This window comes from Myotis daubentonii, chromosome 5 (genome assembly GCF_963259705.1).
Source record: "Myotis daubentonii chromosome 5, mMyoDau2.1, whole genome shotgun sequence".
Classification (NCBI taxonomy): domain Eukaryota; kingdom Metazoa; phylum Chordata; class Mammalia; order Chiroptera; family Vespertilionidae; genus Myotis; species Myotis daubentonii.
In genome coordinates, this window is record NC_081844.1 from 95,448,660 (window position 1) to 95,472,159 (window position 23,500).

Consider the following 23,500-nt stretch of genomic DNA (forward strand, 5'->3'; position numbering starts at 1 on the left):
CGAGGGAGAGGGATAGGTAGAAACATTGATGAGACAGAAACATCAATTGGCTGCCTCCTACACGCCCTCTATTGGGGATTGAGCTCAAAATATAGGCATGTACCATGACCTCTTGGTTCATGGGTTGATGCTCAATCATTGAGCCACACCAGCTGGACTGCTTTGGCTTTGAAAGTAGAAATTTTCAATCCTGGCTCTGCCACTGTCTTGGTAACGTTGGGTAAATTACATAACCTCTCAGAGCAATTGATTCCTCATCTGTAATATGGGTATAAAAAATCATGATTTCATTGGGTTGTTGTGAGGATAAAACAACTATGTAGTTATTAGAACAGTGTCGACAAAGGCCTATATATGTTTGCTATTGACTTTCCATCAGATTTAGGATAAAACAAACTCCTTCCCTTGGCCTTTTAAATCCTGTAATCTGCTCCATAGCTGCTTCTCTAGCTCCACCTCCTCCCTATGTTGTGGCAATAGTAACCTTTCTCATCCAATTCATGCCACCTTTTTATTTCCTCATGAGACCCTTGCACTTGCTATTTCCAGTCACTTCAGGACCTACTGTTAAGCAGGATAGATAGCTGCTAGGGCAGGAGGGGAAGAGAGGAGGGAAAAGGGGAGTTTATCTCACCCACTGAACAAAGAAGTCAGCAGACTTGGGACTTGCCAAGATAAAATTGTCAGATGCTCTCATAAATTCTGGGAAAAGCCACAACAATATAACAGGGGGACCTTGAAATCTAGTCTGCTGCCCAAGATGTCAGCGAGGGGAAACTTGAAACCTATAGGGGAGAGAGAAACATCAATGTGAGAGAGACCCATCTATTGGTTGCCTCCCACACACCCCCAAGTAGGGGTGGGGATCAAACCCCTTGACCAAGAGTCAAACACTAAACCAGTGGTTCTCAACCTTCCTAATGCCGCGACCCTTTAATACAGTTCCTCATGTTGTGGTGACCAACCATAAACTTATTTTTGTTGCTACTTCATAACTGTAATTTTGCTACTGTTATGAATCATAATGCAAATATCTGATATGCAGAATGTATTTTCATTGTTACAAATTGAACATAAAGCATAGTGATTAATCACAAAAACAATATGTAATTATATATGTGTTTTCCGATGGTCTTAGGCGACCCCTGTGAAAGGGTCGTTCGACCCCCAAAGGGGTCGCGACCCACATGTTGAGAACCGCTGCACTAGACCAATATGTAGGTTGACACTTTAACAGTGAGCCACACTGGCCAAGACCATATAAGTTTTTAAACTTATAACTATCAGATCTTGTGCTACTTTATACCACTGAAATAGTTCACATCAAAATTCTTTTAAAAAGACCTATAAAATTGGATCCTCTCAAAGTCAGAATTTAAGATTGCTAATGGAATTTAAATCCCTTAATCCTCTCCCCAAACACACAAATTCATATACAAATTATGTCGTAACTCTTATAACAATGTGATTCAATTAGGTTTCTTTTCCTTGCATGGATTTGCAAAACAGCCAAAAATTGGCTTTGTACCTTCTTAGCCCAACATCCTTAAGATTATAAAAGGGTTGAGGGGAAATAACAGGATTTCTTTTGAGAGCTGCTCAAGTGTTATGCAATGTCTAGCTTGCTCCCCCAGAAGGGAATGAGGGGAATACCCCTTCACCTTCATTGTAAACTTAAGACTGGCCTGTGTCCTCCGGAGCCCAACGATCCACACCAAATACATGTCAGGAAAAAAAAAAAGTGGCCGGTCTACTTGGGAACAGCCTACACTCCAAAGATTTCTAAAGAGGATGAATGTTTCACGTACAGAATTGACCTGTGGTCACTTTAAACTGGTTTTTGCCAGCTCTAGAGCTGAAGACCTTAATAGAGTAAGAATGGTATATTGGAAACTGGGAACTGAGAGAATTATCAAAAGTGTACATCTGGGAAAAGGCATTACCTTTATCAGTGATTCTTTTTTTTTTTTTTTTAATATATTTTATTGATTTTTTACAGAGAGGAAGGGAGAGGGATAGAGAGTTAGAAACATTAATGAAAGAGAAACATCGATCAGCTGCCTCCTGCACACTCCCCACTGGGGATGTGCCCGCAACCAAGGTACATGCCCTTGACTGGAATCGAACCTGGGACCCTTGAGTCCACAGGCCGACGCTCTATCCACTGAGCCAAACCGGCCAGGGCTCAGTGATTCTTTTTTTTTTTTTTTTTTTTTTTAATTAGTGATTCTTAAATCTTGATTATTTGCACCACAATCATCCGAGGGCTTATTAAATCACAGCTTGTTGTATACCACTGCTGGAGTTTGATTTAGTAGGTCTGGAGTGAGGCAAGAGAACTTGCATTTCTAACAGGGTCCCCAGTAATGCTAATGTTCCTAGTCTAAGATTACTTTGAGAACCACTGGCCTACATTAAGAGAAAGGCCAGCAGAGAACCTCAGATACAAGGCAGACTCTTCACCAAGACTTTGGTGGAGGAGAGGTTAGAGGGAAGAGAAGAGAAATACAGAAATAAAATCTGTGATCAAAACAGGTGACTTCTTGCTCAGATAGTCAAATCAGCTGGATTGGGGTCAGGGGTTAATGAAAGGAGGGCCTAGTCCTCAGTCATTCAAGGGCCCAAACTAACTGAACCTTTATCATCTTCAAAATGGTAAAATTATGCTGGCCATCCAACCAGAAGGGAATGGAGGGCCCAAAGTTATCCTGGGTGTGGCCATCCACCCAACAGATAAGAACAGAATGGAGGATTGTGCAAGAAAATTTTTATGGGGCAGGCCTGAATTTTTACCCTCATATTCCACTGCTAAGAACTTAATCACATAGCCTTACACACATGCAATGGGAGTGAGGAAATACAGTCCCTGGCAGGGCAGCCTTCTCTCAGCACCGTATCTCAAGGGAGATACAATCTCCAGTGAACATCTAACAGTCTCTGCCACCAAACTCCCTTCCCATATCAGGTTTCCAGCTTTAAACAAGTATGAACTGAATTTTAACGGAAATGTACAATTAATTACATAAACATTTTAATTACTAAAATGGTTGCAACTAAAAGTGATCAAAGGACTTATTATCTGATTGACTAAAAAAGGATAGGGCCAAGACTGTTCGACATAGTGTATTTACAGGAGCAGTCGAGAGGAAAAATTGCTATTTTATAACTCTATGGGGTTCTTCTCTTTTAACATGTTACAATACTTTTTTAGAGAGTAGGCAAATTTTTAAGTAAAATATAAAGATTTCACAATTTCATATTTATACTACTTGACATCCTTTATTTATCATTCTTTTTTTTTTTTTTTAACACCAAGCAACCTACAGGGCTGCTGCTTCTATTAAATAACAAGTCTACGTTCCAAGGACGGAAATTTGCTATTACTGAGGATTATCTTCAATGTTTAGTGCAACTCCAAAAACAGGAATATTCCACACAACAGCAGCACTTTGCTTTTTAAGTTGATTACTCTTAATGCAGTCACACTCACTGCCTATGCTTGCCATAAAGTGAAATTACTGCCTGTGACATCTCATAATTGATAAAGTTGGAGAGTGAAGCTGTTACTAACTCCTAGTTATATCTCTTTTAAGACTCTCCAAGAGCAAATGAACTAATATATGATGCTATTTACTGAAAGGAAAAAATAAAAACAACAAAAAACCCTTTATGGTCTTTCATTCATTTCATCAATTAGAACGCACAAGGCAGCATCTTTCTCTACAATCTGGTCTTTCCGATGACCTGAATTTTCTCTTTCTTGTTCATTCTGTCCAGCACAATTGTTGCTATCATCAGCATCCATTGGTTCAGTTTTTACTCTTATCCCTGCTTCTGAATGAGGCAAATCATCAGGCAAAGAAGCCAAGCAATTTTGAATCATCTCAATGACTCTTTCCAGATGCTTCTGAAACCTCTCAGCTGTTTCAAGGCGTTGACGTTTCTGCACCTCCATCATGACCCTGAGGGTCTCTCTTGCTTGGTGAGGTCGGTATTCATTTATGAGATGATGAACGTGTACAAAAAGCAGTTTAAGATCTTCCAGTTTCTCTTCTCGTTTTATACTCCCAGGGCTCCTTATCAAGATATCTAAGAGGTCTAAGAAATTAATAAGGATAGACATATTCAGTTTTCTCAGTTCTTTCTTGTGATCAAATTGCATAGGATGAAGCCGTTCGATGCCCTGACTTTCTAAAGGGCGGATGATAAGATCATCACACTGGAACTGGTTGCCAAACATCATATAACTGTCTTTTATTGGAGGTGGAGGCTTGGGAGCTAGTCCTTCCTGAATATTTTCATCCGTATACTCCTTGATGTATTGCATCGGAGGTGGTGGAAGGGCACTCACTTGCTGTGGCTCACCCATTGTGGAAGATCAAGAACCTATAGAAATAGACGAAAGATTTAGAGTACCTCTACAAAACAAACCTGTCACATTGGGTAACTAGAGACAGAGTATTTTCCTTTTTTCGCCCTAGCAGTTGGGGGCCCAGAACAAAATGATCTCCTTGGTTTCTAAAACTAACATTTACAACAGGGAAAGGCTATGATCCTTTTCTATTTATCCTAGTACTTTCCTTCTCTACTTAATACTTTCAGCGGCACAAAAAAATATGCTGCAGTATATTTTCATCTATAAAGAAAATTGTGCTCATTTAGACTGATCTTATCAGGTTTTCAAGATATAATATACTGGAGGCAGTTTTATACTGGAATTTGTGAAGTTCTAAGGGCAGCTATGGAAGATTCCTGAGTTTCCACCAAGCCACAGTGGCAGAGAGAATGTTGCTGAGAATCAATGCGTCAGTAGCGTTTATTCTCTGTATCGGTATCTGATTTGTCTCCCCAAACAGACAATAAGCTCCATAAAGGGAAAAATTTTGTCTATCGTAGTTCTCACTGTGTCCACAGCCTTGAACACAGAAGCTTCATAAATATTTGTTGAGCAGCTTCATCCATTTCAAGAGGGCTCCAAATCAAAGAGAACTTGGAAGTAGGTACAAACATCCTTAATGTGTGTTCATTCTTTCATATATTTGTTAATATATGACAATGAGTATCCAGGAATGATAATTATGATAATAGATAATATCTGTGTGCAAACTATATACCAGACACTATTCTAAATACTTTTCTCATGGCTGTGAGAAATCCGAGAAAAGAAAGGTGCTCTTTCCATTTTAGAGATGAAATAAGTGGTTGAACCATTTGTGTAAAGTCACAGAGTAAGTAGTAGAGGATGGATCCAGAGTCTAAAGATCTCAAAACATTACACTATACTACCTTTCAAGGATAAATAAAAACCACTACCTCCATCCAACTGCTGCTTACAATCTATCAAAGAAATAACTACATGTTTTAAGGCTACTACTACAAAAGACCAACAGATCTGACTACCAAAAATAAATATAACACAACAGAATGGTGGTTACCAGAGAGAAAGGAGGGCGGGGAAAGGACAACAAGGATAAAGGTTCAAATACATAGAGACTAGACTTTGGGTGGAAGGCACACAATGGAGTAAAATTATGAGGATGTACACCTGAAACTTACATAATGTTATGAACCAATGTCACACCAATAAATTTAATAAAAATAAATAAATCTAAAAATTCCATTTAGCAAAGTATAAGCAAAATAACAGGCAATCTCATTTTTCTAGGATATAAATGCTTGCAAGCTAACAAAGGGCAAAAACTAGAAATTTTTACTTTTCAAAAACATTATTTTCTGACTCCATTTCCCAGGAGCACCATGACTTCAGTAATTGTGTGTCTTGTTCACAATTCTACCAAGCTGCACCTCAAACAATGCCTAAAAGGTGGTAGGTCCTCTATAAAGGTCCACTGAGTGAATCTCTTAAAAAAAAAAAAAAAAAACTACATTAAAGAAGGATATAGGCAGAAGATTACAAAGAAAAAGAAAATGCAATTGTTAAATAAAGTTGGGATGCCCTGACCAGGTAGCTCAGTTGGGGTTAAAGTCATCCTGATATGCTAAGGTTGCAGGTTCAATCCCCAGTCAGGGCACATACAAAAATCAACCAATGAATGCAAAAGTAAGTGGAACACAAATCGACACTTCTCTTTCTCTCCCCCTTCCTTTTAATAAAGTCAATAAATTTAAAAAATTTAAATATAAACAAATAAAGGGAAAATATTCAGGCTAATACACTTTGTTTTAAGATGTTAGTAATTTATAGAAAGAGGGGAAGGGAGAGGAATAGAGAGAGAGAAACATCAATGAGGGAAACATCATCCATTGGCTGCCTCCTGCATGCCCCCTGCTATCCCAGCCTGGCATGTACCCTGACTGGGAATTCAGCCAGTGAGTTAGGCCTTCCTGAATATTTGATTCATGCATGGGTCAATGCTCAACCACTGAGCAACACCAGCCAGCCCAGGCTAATACACTTTTTAAACCAATTTTTTTTAAAAATATATATTTTATTGATTCTTTACAGAGAAAAAGGGATAGGGATAGAGAGTTAGAAACATTGATGAGAGAGAAACATCGATCAGCTGCCTCCTGCACACTCCCCACTGGGTATGTGCCTGCAACCAAGGTACATGCCCTTGACCAGAATCGAACCTGGGACCCTTGAGTCCGCAGGCCGATGCTCTATCCACTGAGCCAAACTGGTTAGGGCTAAACCAATTTTTTAAAAGGAGACTTTCAACAAATAGAACACCTTCTATGTGGCAGACCTTGGATTCCATCAGACATCACACTCTCCTTTTCAGTGTCTGCAGAGTGGTCATCCTAATTTTAGAAGCAGATGTTTAGCTATCCTGGCCCTTCAGGGAAGTTTTTGGGGTGGAGAGCTCTCACAGAAGTCGCCGTCATGACCACCACCAGGTAACACTCTTAGGTGGTAGGCCAGCACCCTCCCCCCCTCCCCAAGATAATGTGGGAAATTCTCATACACAACTGATAGGAAAGGAAACAAGTACATATTTGGAATTTGGCAGTATCAAAAAGTTTAATACTGATATTCTTTGGACCAATAATTCTATTTATAGAAATTTATCCTATAAAATTGGTACAAGTACACCCCCAAAAAAATGCCTAAGTTTAATGCAGCCCTGTTTGAAAAGAGCAGGAAAAGTTGGAATTAATACATGATTTTATAGATGAGGGCTGTATAAGGTAGTCTATATAATACAATACAGCCATTAAGGAAAAGGGAATGAAAGCGCATGGGAGGAGGGTTATAAACACTGTGTACTGTTTCACTAAGTTACAAACTTAGGACAGCTGCAAATAGTTACAATCAACCCTTTAAAACATTTTAACAGCCCTGCTCGATTTAGCTCAATGGATAGAGCATTGGCTTGCAGACTAAAGGGCTCAATTCTGGGCAAGAGCACATGCCAGGGTTATGGGTTCAATTCCCAGTGGGGGGCATGCAGGAGGCAGCCGATCAATGTTTCTCTCTCATCATTGACATTTCTATTTCTCCTTTCCTCTCTGAAATCAATAAAAAAAATTTTTTTTAATAAAAAAATAAAAACAAAGTTTCAACATAAATTAAGACTTATAGAAACACTAGAGGCCCAGTGTACAGATTCGTGCACCAGTGGAGTCCCTCAGCCTGGCCTGCAGGAATCAGCCGAAACAAGCCCTCCAACATCCCCTGAGGGATCCTGAATTGCAAGAGGGCGGTTCTTGGGTGACACCCCCTGGAATCAGGCTCCCTCCTCTGTGGTTCTCAGAGCGTCTGCCACTGGTGGTCAGTGCGCATCATAGCTACCAGTCAGACTGTCGAAAGGCCGGATGGTCGCTTAGGTGTTTAAATGTGTAGATTCATGAATAGTAGAAAGAACATTCCATATTCTCTTTTGTTGTTAATCCTCACCCAAGGATATTTTTCCCATTTCTTTTGAGAGAGAGTGGAAGGTGGTGGTGGGGGTGGCGGGGAGACATCCATTGGTTGTCTCCATTGGAGTTGGGGACTGAGCCTGCAACCCAGATACCTGCCCTTGATCCGGAATTGAACCTGCGACCCTTCCTGCACTGGTGGACACTCTAACCATTGAGCCCACTGGCCTTGGCAAACGTTCCACATTCTTCACACAGATTCTCCAAATTTTAACATTTCCCCTCACTTGCCTTATTGGTCTCTCATCTCTTTACCCCCTAATATTGCAGTGCATACCCCCAAAACAAGAATGTTCTCTTACTAACAACATCCTTACCAGAATCAGAGAAGTGGCATTGATCTGGTACTTCAAAACAATTTTTTTAGATATATTTTTATTGACGTCAGAGAGGAAGGGAGAGGGAGAGATAGAAACATCCATGATGAGAGAGAATCATTGATCAGCAGCTTCCTACACGCCCCCCACTGGGAATCGAACCCGGGACCCTTCAGTCCGCAGGCCGACGCTCTGCCCACTGAGCTACACCGGCTAGGACTCAAAAATAAATGTTATCCAGCCCACGTTTCACCCACGCTAGCCTTTCTGGCTGTGAGTCCCGGTGTGTGCTTCCCTGCACCCTGCGCATTCCTCAATTTTTAAGCCGCCATTTTCCAAAGGCCAACCTCGCGGCCGGCGCCACGGTTTTCTCTCCGCTCTCACTTAATCTGAGGTAAGTCCTATCACTAACTTCACGTTCCGGGTCCGGATCCCAAGTCTCCATGAGGGGAAGCGGGCCTTCGTCTCCTCCCTCGGTCCTGGGCCGCCCGCACCAGCTCTTCAGTCAGGACACCCTACCAGGGACCCCGACATCCTAGGAGATTGGGCGGATTTGCCCATCACTTCCTAGCCCAGCGGTTCTCAACCTTCCTAACGCCCCGACCCTTTAACACAGCTCCTCGTGTTGTGGTGACCCCCAACCATAAAATTATTTTCGTTGCGACTTCATAACTGTAATTTTGCTCCTGTTATGAATCGTCACGGAAAAATCTGATATGCAGGATGTATTTTCATTGTTACAAATTGAACATAATTAAAGCATAGTGATTAATCACAGAAACAATATGTAATTATATGTGTGTTTTCCCATGGTCTTAGGCGACTCCCAAAGGGACCGCGACCCACAGGTTGAGAACCGCTGCCCTAGACGCACCCCTTCATAGCCATGGAGGTCGTTCGTGCCCCCAATGCCGGGTCGCAGCCACACGGACCCGCTTCCTCTACCGCACAGGTGGCTGCGGAGGGTAGTTTCACCACCTCTCAGGGGCGTCTCGGGGCCACGGGGCTCGGGACCTACCGCCCCCGCTCCCCCCCAAGTCCTGAAGTCCAGCCATTTCAGGGCTGTGCCCCTCGGGAGGTCGGGTGGGGGCGCTGTTCTCACTTTACAGAGGCCGGAGTCGCCAGAGGGCTGGCCAAGGCCACCCCGGTCCGGTCCCCCAACCTGCAGCCCGGCCCGGCCTCCCCACACGGACCGAGGCACCCCCAGCCCGCCCGGCGGTCCACCCGGGAAGCCACGCCGGGGGCCGCGCTGAGGGAGCGAGCGCGCCCCGCCCCAGGCCGCCCCCCACACTCCACTCCCAGCCTCCCCGACGAAGCCGCGGGGTCCCGGGAAGAGAAAAGCGTGGGGAACCGAGCCCCAAACCGCCGCCCACTCACCTCAAAACTGCGTTTACTCTGGTAACGGCCTCTCCCACGGCTGTCGAAACTCAACTTCCGGGAAGAAGTCGATGATGCTGTCTCTTTATTGGCTGAAAGAGCTGTTCTTTATCCGAGACTAGTCCCGCCTCACACCGCTGGCTCGCTAGTGCGCCTGCGCATAACTTTTCTCCCCGACCTTTCCGCCCCCCTCCCCATCTTCCTGCAATTTGGTGGCTTCGTCGCCAGGGGGCGTTAAAGTGGGATAGTACTTCTACTTTCTGCCCCTAAAAGTAGCGGCTGGTAGCTGCCTTTCGTGTTTGTTTGTTTTTTAACGCTTAAAATTAAACAAGGCATCTATCAACAAGCCTTCCATAAAGGTTAGAAAATAAGGATAAGCAGATCTTTTTTTAAAGTTATGTCGACTCTAACCCCACCGTCAAAAATAAATTTTTAAAAAATGAGATTGGATTTTATATACTATTTAAATGGGTTTTTTTTAATCTGGAAATATTTGTGACCATGATTGGAAATGAATAATATATTCCTAATTTCCATTTCTTCACCATCCACTGACTTATTTTTATTTAGAAATTCAGAGATATCTATTCTATTCCCAGGCAGCAAATTAACGAAATCAGACATAAAGATTTCTTTGAAAGGTTATTTTCATTAGAAATGTCACAAATTTCTAAATTCGTGGGCTGCTTATGAGAGCATGGTGCACTCAAAAGGAAAGATTGTTATTCTGATAAAAAGTTCTCAAATTTACCTCATTAAAATAAGATTCTTTGATTTCATTTTCAAAAACTTCTTATGGAGCATTCGAAATGTTGATAGGTCGCTGCCACCAACTCTCATAGTTTGCTGGCAGAAATAAAACATGATACAGCCTCTTTAGAAAACTGCCTGACGCTTTCTTATGTAGTTAAACATGTAACGATTACAGGCACCAGCAATTCCATTCCTATGCAGTTACTGAAAACATATGTCCATATAAAGACGTGTATATGGATGTTTATAGGACTGAAAATAGCCCAAATGTCCATCAACTGGTGAATGAATAAGTGAATTATGGTACCTCCATACAATCAAATACGCCTCATCTGTAAACAGGGACAAGCCCTTGATGCATGCAACAACACCGATGGACTTCAAAAGTTTTATGCTAAGAGGAAAAAAGAAGCCAGACATGAAAGTCTCTATGTTGTCAGGTTCTATTTATATGGCATCCTAAAAAAGACAAAATTTTGCACATGAACAGCTATCAGACTACTGGTTACTAGGGACCAGGGTTAAAGGGAGAAGAAGGAACACAGAGGGGCAGAAAAGAATTTATTTGGGGTGATGAAAATATTCTATGTGTTAATTCTGGTGGTGGTGGTGGTTATATGGAAGTACATATTCATCAAAACTCATAGAACCATACACCCGACGTTCATTTTACCATATATAAATTATACCCCAATAAATCTATCCTTAAAAAAAAATTCTGTGGTGCCCTGGCCGCTTTTGCTCAGTGGTTAGAGCGTCGGTCTGCAGACAGAAATGTTTCCAGTTCGATTTCCGGTCAAGGGCGTGTATCTCAGTTGCAGATTTGATTCCCAGCCTCTGTAGGGGCACATGCGGGAGGCAACCAACCAATGTGTCTTTCACATCGATGTTTCTCTCTCTCTCTCTCTCTCTCTCTCTCTCTCTCTCTCTCTCTCTCTCTCTCTCTCCCTCTCCCTCTCCCTCTCCCTCTCCCTCTCCCTCCTCCCTCCTCCCTCTCCTCCCTCCCTTTCACTCTCTAAGCAATGGAAAAAAATCAAGTGAGGATTAACCAAAAATAAAAAAATAAATCTGTGGTTAATCTTTTCATTTTCTTAACCGTGTTTTCTTTTATGGTTCATATGCTTCTTGTGTCCTAGCCAAGACATCTTTGCCTAACACATGGTCACGAAGATTTCCCCTTGTGTTTTCTTCTAAACAGTGGTTCGCAACCTTGGCTGCACATTAGAATCACCTGGGAATCTTTTTAACATCCTGATTTCTGGGCCAATGAGGATTTTAAAAAGATTCCCAGGTGACTCTAATGTGCAGCCAAGGTTGAGAACCACTGCCCTCGTGTCTTGTGCCTGCTACGCCATTCCTTAGCAGCAGGGGACAGTAGTAACTCTAGCATTTGAGAACTACCTTCAGTTTACATTTTCTTTTATATCAAAGATTTGTGCCCCCCATGTGACGTCCCACTGAAGGACAGTGAGGCCCCACTGAGGACCAGTTATCTCTTCTTGCAGGCTGAAGAACTTCAAACGGAGTTAGAGTCCTACAAAAAGGGAGATAAGCCCTTTTGAATTACTTGTAGCTGTTACTGTGGTTGAAGTCTCCATTTGCGTCGCTACGTGGAATTCCACCGAAGAAAAAGTAAATATACTATTATCATGCCTGTTTTGGGATCATCACAGAAATCTCTCCACGTTATTGGTTGCTTGGGTGGGGGTGGGGAGCACTCTTTTTTCTGCGACATTCGGCTGGAGTAGAGCAGTTACTGTGTGAAAGCTTTCTGCCTTTTTCTGGCTGCTCCTTTCCTGGTCTTTTAGAGAGAGAAAGTTTTTGTTGGGACTTTTTTTCAGGATTGCCAGCTTCTTCAGCTCCAAGTCTGAGATGCATGAGACAAAAAAGAAAAACCCGGGAATTCACCACCTCATTTCCTGTGGTCCCTGGTAGGTCTCCTGCGTCTCCCCACCTTTCAGAGTCTTCTCATGTTTATTTCACATATAATGTCCTAGGTCTTTAGTTGTATGAATGAGAGGCATAGGGGAAAATGTATCTGCTCCATCTTTCTGGAGGCATAAGTCTAACCCAATGGTTCTCAACCTTCTGACCCTTTAAATACAGTTCCTCATGTTGTGACCCAACCATAAAATTGTTTTCGTTGCTACTTCATAACTGTAATGTTGCTACTGTTATGAATCGTAATGTCAATATCTGATATGCAGGATGGTCTTAGGCAACCCCTGTGAAAGGGTCGTTCAACCGCCAAAGGGATCGCGACCCACAGGTTGAGAACGGCTGGAACCAGTTCATTTTTGAGTAATCGGTGAGTTATCAAGGCAAACAATGGGATGTTTGTTTCCTTTTTTCCATATCTACATGTTCTAAACTTTCCAGAGTAGACACACTTTTGCAGTAAGGAAATGTACTTTATATTTAAATTTAAAACCATATATAGTACATTATACCCTTCCTGGCTATCACTAACTCTCCCTCTCTCTCTCTCTTTTTTTTCTTTCAAATAGAAGCAAAAGTTTATTTAGAAAGATACAGTGGCAAAAAAGAAAAAACAAAAGAAAAAGGAAAAAGAATTTTTTTTAAAAAGAAAGAAACAAAAAAACACAAACAAAAAATAGAAAGATACAGTGGTAGAAGAAGTGAGTTGTGGAAGAAGTGAGCCAGCTGAGCTGCGTGGGCTCATGAAACAAGTTTTAGAGGCAAAAGAAGGGCCCTTAGAGCTTAGGAGAAAGAAAGCAAGGATGTAAGGGGTCTGGTGTGCTCCAGAAGAAGGGGTGGGGGTACCTACACTCAAGAGAGGGAGAGCGAACGAGAGAAAGAACGTGTCTATCACCAACTCCTTTCGCAGGGTTAATGGCGTCAGAGGAGGTGGCCACAGCACATTATACTAACACAGTGTTGCAAATTGTGTTCCCCCAAAATATTTTTTTTTGCTTTTTGCTCTTTTTATTTTTAAATATTATTCTGAATTAGTTTCAGTTGTGCAGCATAGTGGTTAGATAATCATACTTTACAAAATGTTTCCCTGATAATTCAAGTATCCACCTGACACCATACAGAGTTCTTAAAATATTATTGATTACAGTACATTCCTTATGCTGTACTTTACAGCCCTGTGACTATTTTGTAACTACCAATTTGTACTTCTTAATCTCTTCACCTTTTTCACCCAGTCCCCCTTTAACCTACTCCCCTCTGGCAACCATCAGTATGTTTTCTGTATCTATGAGTTTGTTTCAATTTTGTTTGTTCATTCATTTTGTTCTTTAGATTCCACATGTAAGTGAAATCATATGGTATTTGTCTTTCTCTGACCGACTTATTTCACTTAGCATAATATCCTCTAGGTCCACCCATGCCATTGCAAATGGTAATATTCTTTTTCATAGCCAACTAATATTCCATTGTATATATGTACCACAGCTTTTTTTTTATCCACTTGTCTATTGATAGGCACTTGGGTTGCTTTCATATCTTGGCTATTATAAATAGCACCACAAAGAAACCAATTTTGAGATAGAGCTTCATGAAAAGGATGTTTATTAAAGAGTGCCCTTAGGACCAGCACCTGTGGAAGGGAAGGGAAGAAAGCAGGAGTCCACAGAAGAAGAAGTCGAGCTGTGAGGCAGGCCCAACAGAAGCTCTCAAACTCAGATGGCCCTTGAGCGTTGGTCTGTGTTGGGCTAAGATGGCCAGACCTTCACACTCCATGTCGATCAGTTGTTGTTGCGTGCTCTGGGCATTATCTTGGGTGAGGGAGTTGTCTGAAGCCAAGGCAATGTCCAAACACACTCCTAGCAGCCTGGGCCACAAGTCCTTCATTGAAGGAATGTCCACCCACATGGATATTTCAAATGGAAAGGTGTCTTTCAAAACGTCCCCTCCAATCTCCTCATTTTATGGATCCCGTGGCAAAAGATAGGAAGTAACATAAACTCACATATTAACAACCCCCTCCCCAAATATCTCTCTTCACAGCGACCACAGTACCCTTTACAAAGTGCGGATTTGATCAAGTCATGCCCCTGTTTACAGCATTTCAGTGGCTTTTCATTACTCTAAAGCCAGACATCACCATCCTTTACATGGACCTCAAAGCCCTGCCTGACCTGCCCCCTGCAGATGTTCTCCGGCACCTCTCTCATCACTCTCGCCCTTCAGCCCTGACACCGCCTTCAATATTTTGAGACACCTTGTTTCTTCCCACCATAGTACATCTTTCTTCTGTCCCAAAGACTCCACCCGATCACCACAACTCCATGAATTATCTTATTTTGCTGTTGGCAAAAGATCCCTTTCTCATCTTTTGTACGTAGGTGTGTATGTAGCGTTTAAATTTGGGACACTGGTTAGTAGTCAGCCATTCATCTCCTCATTACACTTGCTGCAGAAGAATTGCTGCCATGATGATGCATATTATTGTCAAATATAGTTTTTATTAAAAAGTATGGAATGCTTCATGAATTTGGGTGTCATCCTTGCACAGGGGCCGTGCTGATCTTCTCTGTATAGTTCCAGTTTTAGTATATGTGCTGCCGAAGCGAGCACCCGTCAAAAATATTGGCCTTTATCTGATGGGGTGTATTGACTTGATGCCCGAATTGGTATCTCCCCCAGAGGAAGAGGACTGTTGCTTTGAAATATGTAGGTATTTACGCACCTGTTTCTTGATGAACTGTGGAGATAGAAAAGGAAATACAGAGAACGTGCTGGTAAAGTCGCCACCTCCACTTTACTTCGCTGGACCTTTGTGTAAACTGTGGGTCTGCTCAGCTAACACCATGCACAGTGGATAAACTAGGTTTGTTAAAGCAATGTTTGGGGGTGTGGCAGTGGGAATGCCTAAAACAAGACTAAGAGAGGGACAAGAGATAAAGCCATGGTCTACAAATCATGAGATTAAGCCATTGGTGACTAGGATGTATCAGCCTCTGGTATAGTATAAATTTGATGGCTTTAAAGAGAGTTCACCTTTCTCCCTCACCTCTACCCCATAGCTTCTCGAATTCCCAGAAGGCTTCCCCTAAGCTCCTCTCAGGTCTTGGAGAGCATGCCTCTTTCTCTGCTTCTACCTGTATTCACTGCTTCAAGAGTCTCCTCCAAGGACACCTTGATCCCCAGCATCTATTGGTCCCTGCATATCAGAAATCACAAGGTGGGGTGTTCCAGCCGCCCATCGGAGCAATTGAGCAGGGCCTCCGCTGATATTCCTAAGCCGCCACTCCTCCCAGAATACCTGGTGTCTTACCTCCTCCATCTCTGCCACACTTGCTCAGTCTCCGGAAGTCCCTAAGTTTTACTGGAAACCCGACTTCTGCCCTAGCAGATGCTACTGTCACAGAGAAGAATGAGCAAAGAATTGCAAGGCTGGGCAGATGACTCCCAGATGACAAACACACATGATCCTCAGAATCATTTTTCTCAAGTTCAACTTTTATCATCTATTGTTAATACAACCTAATGATTTTTATAGGCTCGTGAAATTTATTTACTTTATTTTTATTTATTTATTTTTTTAAATAAATTTTTATTGCTTTCAGAGAGGAAGCGAGAGGGAGAGAGAGATAGAAACATCAATGATGAGAGAGTATCATTGATCGGCTGCCTCCTGCACGCCCCCTACTGGGGTTCGAGCCCGCAACCCGAGCATGTGCCCTTGACTGGAATTGAACCCGGGACCTTCCAGTTCCCAGTCCAATGCTCTATCCACTGAGCCAAATCAGTTAGGGCTTATTTACTTTTTTTTTTTAAAAAAAATATATTTTATTGATTTTTCACAGAGAGGAAGGGAGAGAGATAGAGTTAGAAACATTGATGAGAGAGAAACATCGATCAGCTGCCTCTTGCACATCCCCCACCGGGGATGTGCCCGCAACCCAGATACATGCCCTTGACCAGAATCGAACCCGGGACCTCTCAGTCCGCAGGCTGACGCTCGATCCACTGAGCCAAACTGGTTTCGGCCTATTTACTTTTTTAAACTGAGAAGACAGTAATTTTTTTTAAGTAGACATTTGTCATCTCATTTCTAATGTATGATTTTTTATTTTTAGAATTACCTTTCCCATGCACACATAATTTTCAGAGTTCATTAGTAAACCACATTTTGGATTCTTCTACAAGATATTTAACTCTTTCCCATGTTCCTGGATTCTGCGTATTTGTGTCACTTAGAATTTTTCTTTTATTTATTGAAAGATATCTTTCAGACTTAGGTATTTTGTCATCTAACCTCTCTTGCCCAAAGGAAAACATAAAAGAAATAAGTTGGTTGGTATATTTAAAGCTGTGACTGCCACCTGGCTGACAGCATTTTAAAACCATGCTGATTTCAGAGATGTTAAAATAAAAAAAGATACAATAGCTTACCGTAGACATGTCCTTTGCTTAACAGAACAATCCCCTCACGTTAAGCTCTTTGTATGTATCTCTCAGATGATCCCCCCTCCTTCTCACCCTATAGATATCCACCCTAGATAAATGTGTTTATCATTTCCTTGCCTTTCTCTATACCTTTAGCAAATACATATTGTTTGATCTTGTTTCTGAACCATTCTGCAAATGGAACTGTATCATAGGTATCTTCTGACTTGTTTTTATTATTCAACATTCTATGAGGTTCATCCATGCTAACATGTATAGTTGCTGTTTACTTTTGCTGTTGTATTATGTGCACTATAGGCATATTCCACAATTGATCATTTCTTCTGTTTGATAAACATTTGGCGTTTTGCTACTATAAAATGTTTTATTATTTTAAAAAATCTTCCTTGCAAGCCTAAGTGAGAGTTTCTCCACAGTATATACTCAAGAGAAAGGAGAATTGTTAAAATTAGATCCATGGTGGGAAAGCCTTTTCTGGAAAGTGCTAGATAGTACATATATTAGACTTGGCACACAATACAGTCTCTGTTGCAACAACCCAGATCTGTTGTTTCAATGTGAAAGCAGCCATAAACAATATGAGTGGCTGGAATTGTGTTCTGATAAAACTTTATTCACAAAACTGGGCACTGGGCAAGATTGGGCCCTCAGGCTACCGATTCCTGACTTGGATGATAAACTTTACTATTGTGATTGCCTACATCCCTTTTCCCCTCCCCTATTGATTTCCTGAGGAGACATGAGTCCTGTCCTCACTGAATCTATGGGCTGGACTGAAGGTACATGTTCGGGGACCTTCTGGAAGAAGAGGAGGAGGAAGGGCCTGGGGACTTGGTGGTGGTGGTCCTTCCCAGCCCATCACCTGTCACTTGTGGCCATAGTCTTGGGGAGACCGAAAGACAGAAGGGGGTTGAGGCAAGACAGGACACTCATATTGGACTTGGGTGGGAGGTGGGGTTCTGCCTGACTGGAGACTGGAGTCTCAGGCTTTAGCACAGTTTACATCACAGACGCCACTGTGAAGTCATACCAGGAGAGAGGACATCGAAAGCCAAACAAAAGCAGCATTTCTCTTGGAGGTGTATTGTTTCCTTTATTCAAGAACACTGGCATTGTCTCTCTAGGGATACTTTCATGAGGCTAGGTCTCCACTGCAGCTTCCTGCCCTGGCTCCTATTTAATTGGATTTGGTTTCAATGTAGATCGTCTCCATCATCTCCGATGTCACGATGCCAGTGACCTCCAGGTCCTGGCCACCCGGGGCTTTCTCTACCGTCGCCTCTATGTTGCGCTTCCCCACCTTCTTAGCCTTGAAGTCCATCTCCCTGTCGTGTGATGTGACCTCAGTTTTTGAACCACGAGTGACTCTGAAGCTCCTGAAGAAAGAGCCAATCCTACTGGACTTCTTACTTAAAGTGCCCGAGCTGGCAGATCTGCTCTTCCCCAGTTTGTGAGCTGTCCTCGACTCCTTCCCAGCGGCGCTGTGGCTGGAACTCTTGTGAGAGCTGTGCTTTCTGCCCTTGACGTTGCTCGCCCCTTTTTCTTTTTTGTCGTCTCTTGCGTTTTTATGGCCCGATGATGACCGGTGGGAGGATGATTTCCGGAGCGACTTGCTCACTCCTGTCCTGCGGTGATGGGAACTTTTCCTTGTGGAAGCTCTGTCCTTCTTTTCTCTCTTTTCTTTTTTTCCCCTCTGAGATTCGGCTCTGGGTGGGGAGACCTTCTGGTTCCCTTCCCGCTCACGCTTCAAGGTGGAGACGTGGTCTTCAGCTCTTTCTACGGCAGGATTTGTGGTTGTCACTGTACACGTGACGCTGGTGCTGCTATCCCGGGAGATATTAGTAGTCCCTGCCATTGCCATGGAAGTGTTTAACGAGGACGAGCTGCCAGCACTCACCAAGACCACATTCGTGCCCTCTGAGGATATGTTGGCAGCACCTGCCGCGGCCTTGCTGGATCCACTTTCTCCTGGACCCTTGGCGGTGGCTCCAGCCATGGCTACGCCTATCTGGCCTGTGCCCGCATCCTTGGTTGCTGCTATGCTCAAAGCACCTGCTGTAGGACTTGCTCCCGCTCCTGCTGCTGCCACGTTGGCTCTAGGACTTGTTCTCACTCCTGCTGCTGCCACATTCGCTGTAGGACTGGTCCCCGCTCCTGCTGCCGCCACGTTGGCTTTAGGACCTGTTGTCACTCCTGCTGCCGCCATGCTTGCTGTAGGATTTGCTCCCGCTCCTGCTGCTGCCCTGTTGGCTGCAGGGCTTGTTGCCACTCCCGCTGCTGCCACGCTTGCTCTGGGGCTTGTTCCTGCTACTGCCAGGCCTGCGGTTGCCCCCTCGGCCGCTCCTTCGGCAGTCCCTGGAGTTTTCTTGATGTGAGTTGCACTGGGCATTCCCTCTCCCCCAGCGAAACCAGAAGAAGTGGCTCTGGACACATCACAAAGATTGCAAAACCTCGCCTCCTTCTGATCTCCATCTCCACGGAACTCTGCGGTCTGTGCCAAGGGGAGGAGAAACGGGTGAGACAGAGATGACAAGGTGAGACCGCGGCAGTCTGCTCGCTCTCATCCTGGAGCTGAGCATCTCCAGGGCTTCTAAGTAGAAGCACCTTTAAGATCCTTAAGCCTAAGCTCCCCTGGGAGGCAACGTCCCATTCACAGCATCCCTGTCAAAGAGTCACGTGGTTTTGCGTGAACAGTCCCCATGCCAAGGAAAGCGCTGATGCAATTCCCAATCCTCATGCAGTGGGGGTTTTTGTTTGTTTGTTTGTTTGTTTGTTTGTTTGTTTTTTGCACACTTGTGCTTATTTCTCTGCAGACATCTTACAAATGGGATTGCTGGGTCAAGGTTGTCACATTTCACATTTCAGTGGGTGCTAAAAGAAATAGTATATGTGCAGACACCCAAGCTGACTTGCGCTGATTTTAATCAGCAATGGCAGTCACAGGGGACAGAGCAAGGAAGAGACCACCTGGGTCAGGGGAAGTGTTCAGGAAGGGATAGCACAGTCGGGATGCTATAGAAGGGATTACAACCCTGCGGCTGAGACCCGAGCAGCTGACGCCTAAGGTCTCGCTGAACTTCGGCTTTGTGGGACAATGTGGAGAAGCGCGCGGAATCTCCTCAGTGTGGCTAGTGCCATTGTGGTGGCCCTGAACCTTCTGAAAATGGAATGCACTTCCCTAGTGAGCTTCAGAGAGCATCAGCGACTTTGTAGGACCAGTTTTGAGCTGCTCCCCCAAAGCACCCGGGCCCAGGATCTTGAGTCTCGGTAGAGGCTTACCAATAGGCTGCTGTCATCCTCTATGGTCGCGGCATCCCCGCTTTGTGGTACCCGAGAACTGCTGCAACTCTCCACGGGTGGTCTCAGGAGATAGACAAGCTTTTCCCAGTAGCAAAATAGGTCTTCCCGTGCGTCTGCGGAGGGACACAGCTGCAGATAGAAAGTACGACCAGTGGCAAGCTTCAGGCGCAGCTGCTGCTTCTCACGATCGTGAATGGAGATCTTGACAAACTTCAAGGGCAGGAGCCTGGTGAGCTCTAGGGTCTTGGGGGGCTTGCGGCCTCTCCCCTTGGCGGGCCGGGGGCGTCTGGTATGCTCTTCGCAGACTTTAGTTGGTCGGGCCAGCAGCATGACGTCAGGCAGCGGGAGGATGGGGCTGGTGGATGCGATGCCCACAGTCACCATTCGGACACGGTTGTGTACGTCAATCATCTCTCCCTTTTTGCTAATCTGGATAAAGTCGCTCTCAAACATCGGTGCGTACTTGAAAATATCATACTCCCCTCCCTTGTACAGTTGTCGTTGCAGGTCCCCCATGCAGGTATTGAACACGCCCTGGGAACGGTAGCTGTGGGCGGTGTAGTAAGGTAACAAGCACTCGCTGCTCATGGTTCTCTGAATTTAAGACAGCCATAAATCGAGTCTCCGAGAGAGAGGGAGTGAAGTCCACTGCCCATCTCCCTGCAGGGTTCTGCCTACAGCTCCTCACACCACTGCATTGACCCTGGCAGTCCTTTGTGACCTGTCACTATTACACACCCCTTTGTCCAGCCTTCAAGCAGCCACCCCCTTGGGACAAGGTCACCAGCCCTCCCCCACCCCACCCCCCCAAAAAAACAAAACAAAACACAAACCACCACCTCCAAGGGTGACAGGCTGACCCTGCCAGGGTGTGGGTGGAGGTAGGCTGGGTGTTCTTTCTAATCAAGATGCCGGGATGTGTCATTGATGAAACCATCCTGCTTTGGTAAACATCCAGGTTGTTTCCAGTTTTATGGTTGTTGTTACAGATATCCCTGCAATGATCATCTTCCTGCAAATCTATTGTTGCTTTTGCTGAAAAACTGCCTGGGGATAAACGCCTGGAAGTGGGTTGTGTGCTGGCGATGTTGTTCTCCGTGTGCCCAGTGAGTAGCACAACGCAGGCAGGCACTCAGGAGTCCAAGGAAGTTGTTGAATGAACAGTCCAAAGGGGCTTCTGCTACCGATCAGAATTAGAGTCCCATTCATATAGTGGTTCCCAGGGTGTGGGACTTCCTCCCCCATTTCCTCATTTGAAGGAGGCTAATTTTCTTTTTTTCTTTTTTTAATATATTTTATTGATTTTTTACAGAGAGGAAGGGAGAGCGATAGAGAGAAACATCGATGAGAGAGAAACATCGATCAGCTGCCTCCTGCACGCCCCCTACCGGGGATACGTCCGCAACCAAGGTACATGCCCTTGACCGGAATCAAACCTGGGACCTTTCAGTCCACAGGCTGACGCTCTATCCACTGAGCCAAACCGGTTAGGGCTGAAGGAGGCTAATTTTCAAACCATAATTTTATGGTTAGGGATTGAGGCTCAGAATTGTCCTGCACAGCGTCAGAATGCAGAACTGGATTCTACCTGAGGTCTGGGGACTCAGATCAGGGATTTTTCTCTGCCTCCAGCTGCATGGCTCACCATTAGAGTCTCACTTTTCTCTAAATATAGAACCGTTTGCAGTTAGCCATATGCGTGGGGACTTACTGGGAACCACAGGAATTCAAAGAGCTCTTGAATCACCATAAGATTTCCCACACTGGTATGCCTGTTGTTTCACTCTTGATGTCTACCTGATAAACCACTGATGTTTGGTTTCTTTGAAAAGCTCTTCAGAGAAATTATGGCAAAGATGTATTTCTTTGCACAGGGTCATAAATCCAAATTTCCCCTCCTTCAGTTGGAAACTACTTCTGAGATGAAATACATCCCCCAAACCCAGTGATTGCTCTGTAAAGGTCTTGAAATAAACTTCAGCCCCCAAATGTTCTTTTTATATCCCTCGAGCCTACTGCAGTACCTGGCATGTTGCAACTTTTCAATAAATATGAACTTGCTTGTGCCCATTGAGATTCATTTTTTCATTTGTTTATTCAACAAAATGTACTGAGCGAGTACTATTTTCAGGACAGGTCAGAAAATGGAAATGCAAAGATAGTCTCTACCTCTAAAGCACTAAAATGCGTTTTCTGAAGATGTTTAATGACTTTTCCAAAAAAAGAACAAAGTGCTTATATTCTATTGTAAGGGGATAATCACTCAAAGTTAACACTATTAGGTTTAAAATAAGAAGTGAGGGATTTCTATATTAATTTTTTTTCTTTAAGACCTTTCAAAAATTTATTCCCTTCTTCCAAAGTTTAAAACTCTAACACATCCTTACCCAAAAAATGGAGGTTAATTTATCAAGATGTATTTATTGATTGCCTACTATGTGCCCGTCACTGTGCTGAGAGTATTCAGGTTGTCAAATGTAAGTTTCAAATATTTGTAAACATGACTCTTATACAAATACAGAATGAAAACATGTCAAAGATTTAATTAATTCATCAATAAGGGAACCAGCAGGATGGTAACAATGATTCAAAAGGGAATTAGGAATATGCATTGGCATTGGAGAAAGAATGGTGAGCTAACATTGCCAGGCTAGATTTTTTTTTTTAAATGGTTAAATGTCTACAACGCAATAAAAGGATAACCTTTGGGGTTATCTTTTCTGCTAAACAAAAGTCTCTAAGTTATGTTCACAGAGTCTGAGCCTTGGATCAATATTAGCTTTCTTGGGGTGCTGAAAATGTTCTAAAATTACATTGTGATAGGTACACAACTCTGTGAACATACTAAAAACCACGGGCCTGCACAGTTCTAATGGATAAAGTTTATGGTATGTGAAATGTATCTCAACAAAGCTGTTAGAAATAATAGATAAGAATACTTCACTCTTGATTTATTGATCCAATCTCATTGTCTTACTTTCCTCTCCTGTATAATTAAATAATCCTTGGGCAGGCATATTAAACAAGCTTTAATATGACATTGGACGTACATGTTGCCTGCTTTACAATTTTTTAATTTATACGTTTTGGGTCATTTTTTCCTATGGAGGAATATAGTGAAGCACGTATAAGCCATGACCCTCAGTCCAAAAAGCTTACAATCCAGTAGGAGAACACAGTGAAGAAACAGGACAAAACAGGAAGGAGGTGAAATACCTGCTAGAGGAATACAGAATAAGTTGAATGAACGGTGGGCCTAATAACATTTATTACCAATAATTGTTTCCGTAAGAAGAAAAACTGCCAAACCCACCATTCTGAGGATACTTTTCTGTGCATTTTAAATTGGCTTAAGATAGAAGAGATGTAAAGAATGAAAACACAAAACACTGGATAAGATGTACTAAATATGTGTAGACGTGCAAGATTATAGATGGTCCAAGTCTACCTATTTATTGCGGGAAGAGGTTCCAAGTCCATCCCTT

At 43.3% G+C, this 23,500-nt stretch overlaps 2 protein-coding genes and 1 non-coding gene across 3 annotated transcripts; all 3 read right to left on the reverse strand.

Moving 5' to 3' along the window:
* Positions 1–1,955: 1,955 nt before the first annotated feature.
* On the reverse strand, positions 1,956–9,666 carry MED7 (mediator complex subunit 7). The gene is made up of 2 exons (XM_059699040.1): positions 9,579–9,666; positions 1,956–4,386 (listed from the first exon to the last, which is right to left on the reverse strand). The coding sequence occupies exon 2, from the start codon at positions 4,367–4,369 to the stop codon at positions 3,668–3,670; it is 702 nt and encodes a 233-aa protein (XP_059555023.1). The 5' UTR covers positions 4,370–4,386; positions 9,579–9,666; the 3' UTR covers positions 1,956–3,667.
* A 5,106-nt stretch (positions 9,667–14,772) lies between these two features.
* LOC132236205 (U6 spliceosomal RNA) lies at positions 14,773–14,879 on the reverse strand. The gene has a single exon (XR_009453172.1). It is a non-coding gene; the product is annotated as a U6 spliceosomal RNA (small nuclear RNA).
* A 3,013-nt stretch (positions 14,880–17,892) lies between these two features.
* GARIN3 (golgi associated RAB2B interactor family member 3) lies at positions 17,893–20,603 on the reverse strand. The gene is made up of 2 exons (XM_059695356.1): positions 19,995–20,603; positions 17,893–19,206 (listed from the first exon to the last, which is right to left on the reverse strand). Exons 1-2 carry the CDS (start codon positions 20,601–20,603, stop codon positions 17,893–17,895), a joined length of 1,923 nt encoding a protein of 640 aa, XP_059551339.1.
* Positions 20,604–23,500: the final 2,897 nt, after the last annotated feature.

Coding starts and splice junctions, on each gene's coding strand:
- GARIN3 (XM_059695356.1), bottom strand. CDS start 20,603: ATGAGCAGCGAGTGCTTGTTACCTTACTACACCGCCCACAGCTACCGT. Junction 19,207..19,994: donor AGGATGACAGCAGCCTATTG/GTAAGCCTCTAC, acceptor CCCTTGGCACAG/ACCGCAGAGTTCCGTGGAGA.
- MED7 (XM_059699040.1), bottom strand. CDS start 4,369: ATGGGTGAGCCACAGCAAGTGAGTGCCCTTCCACCACCTCCGATGCAA.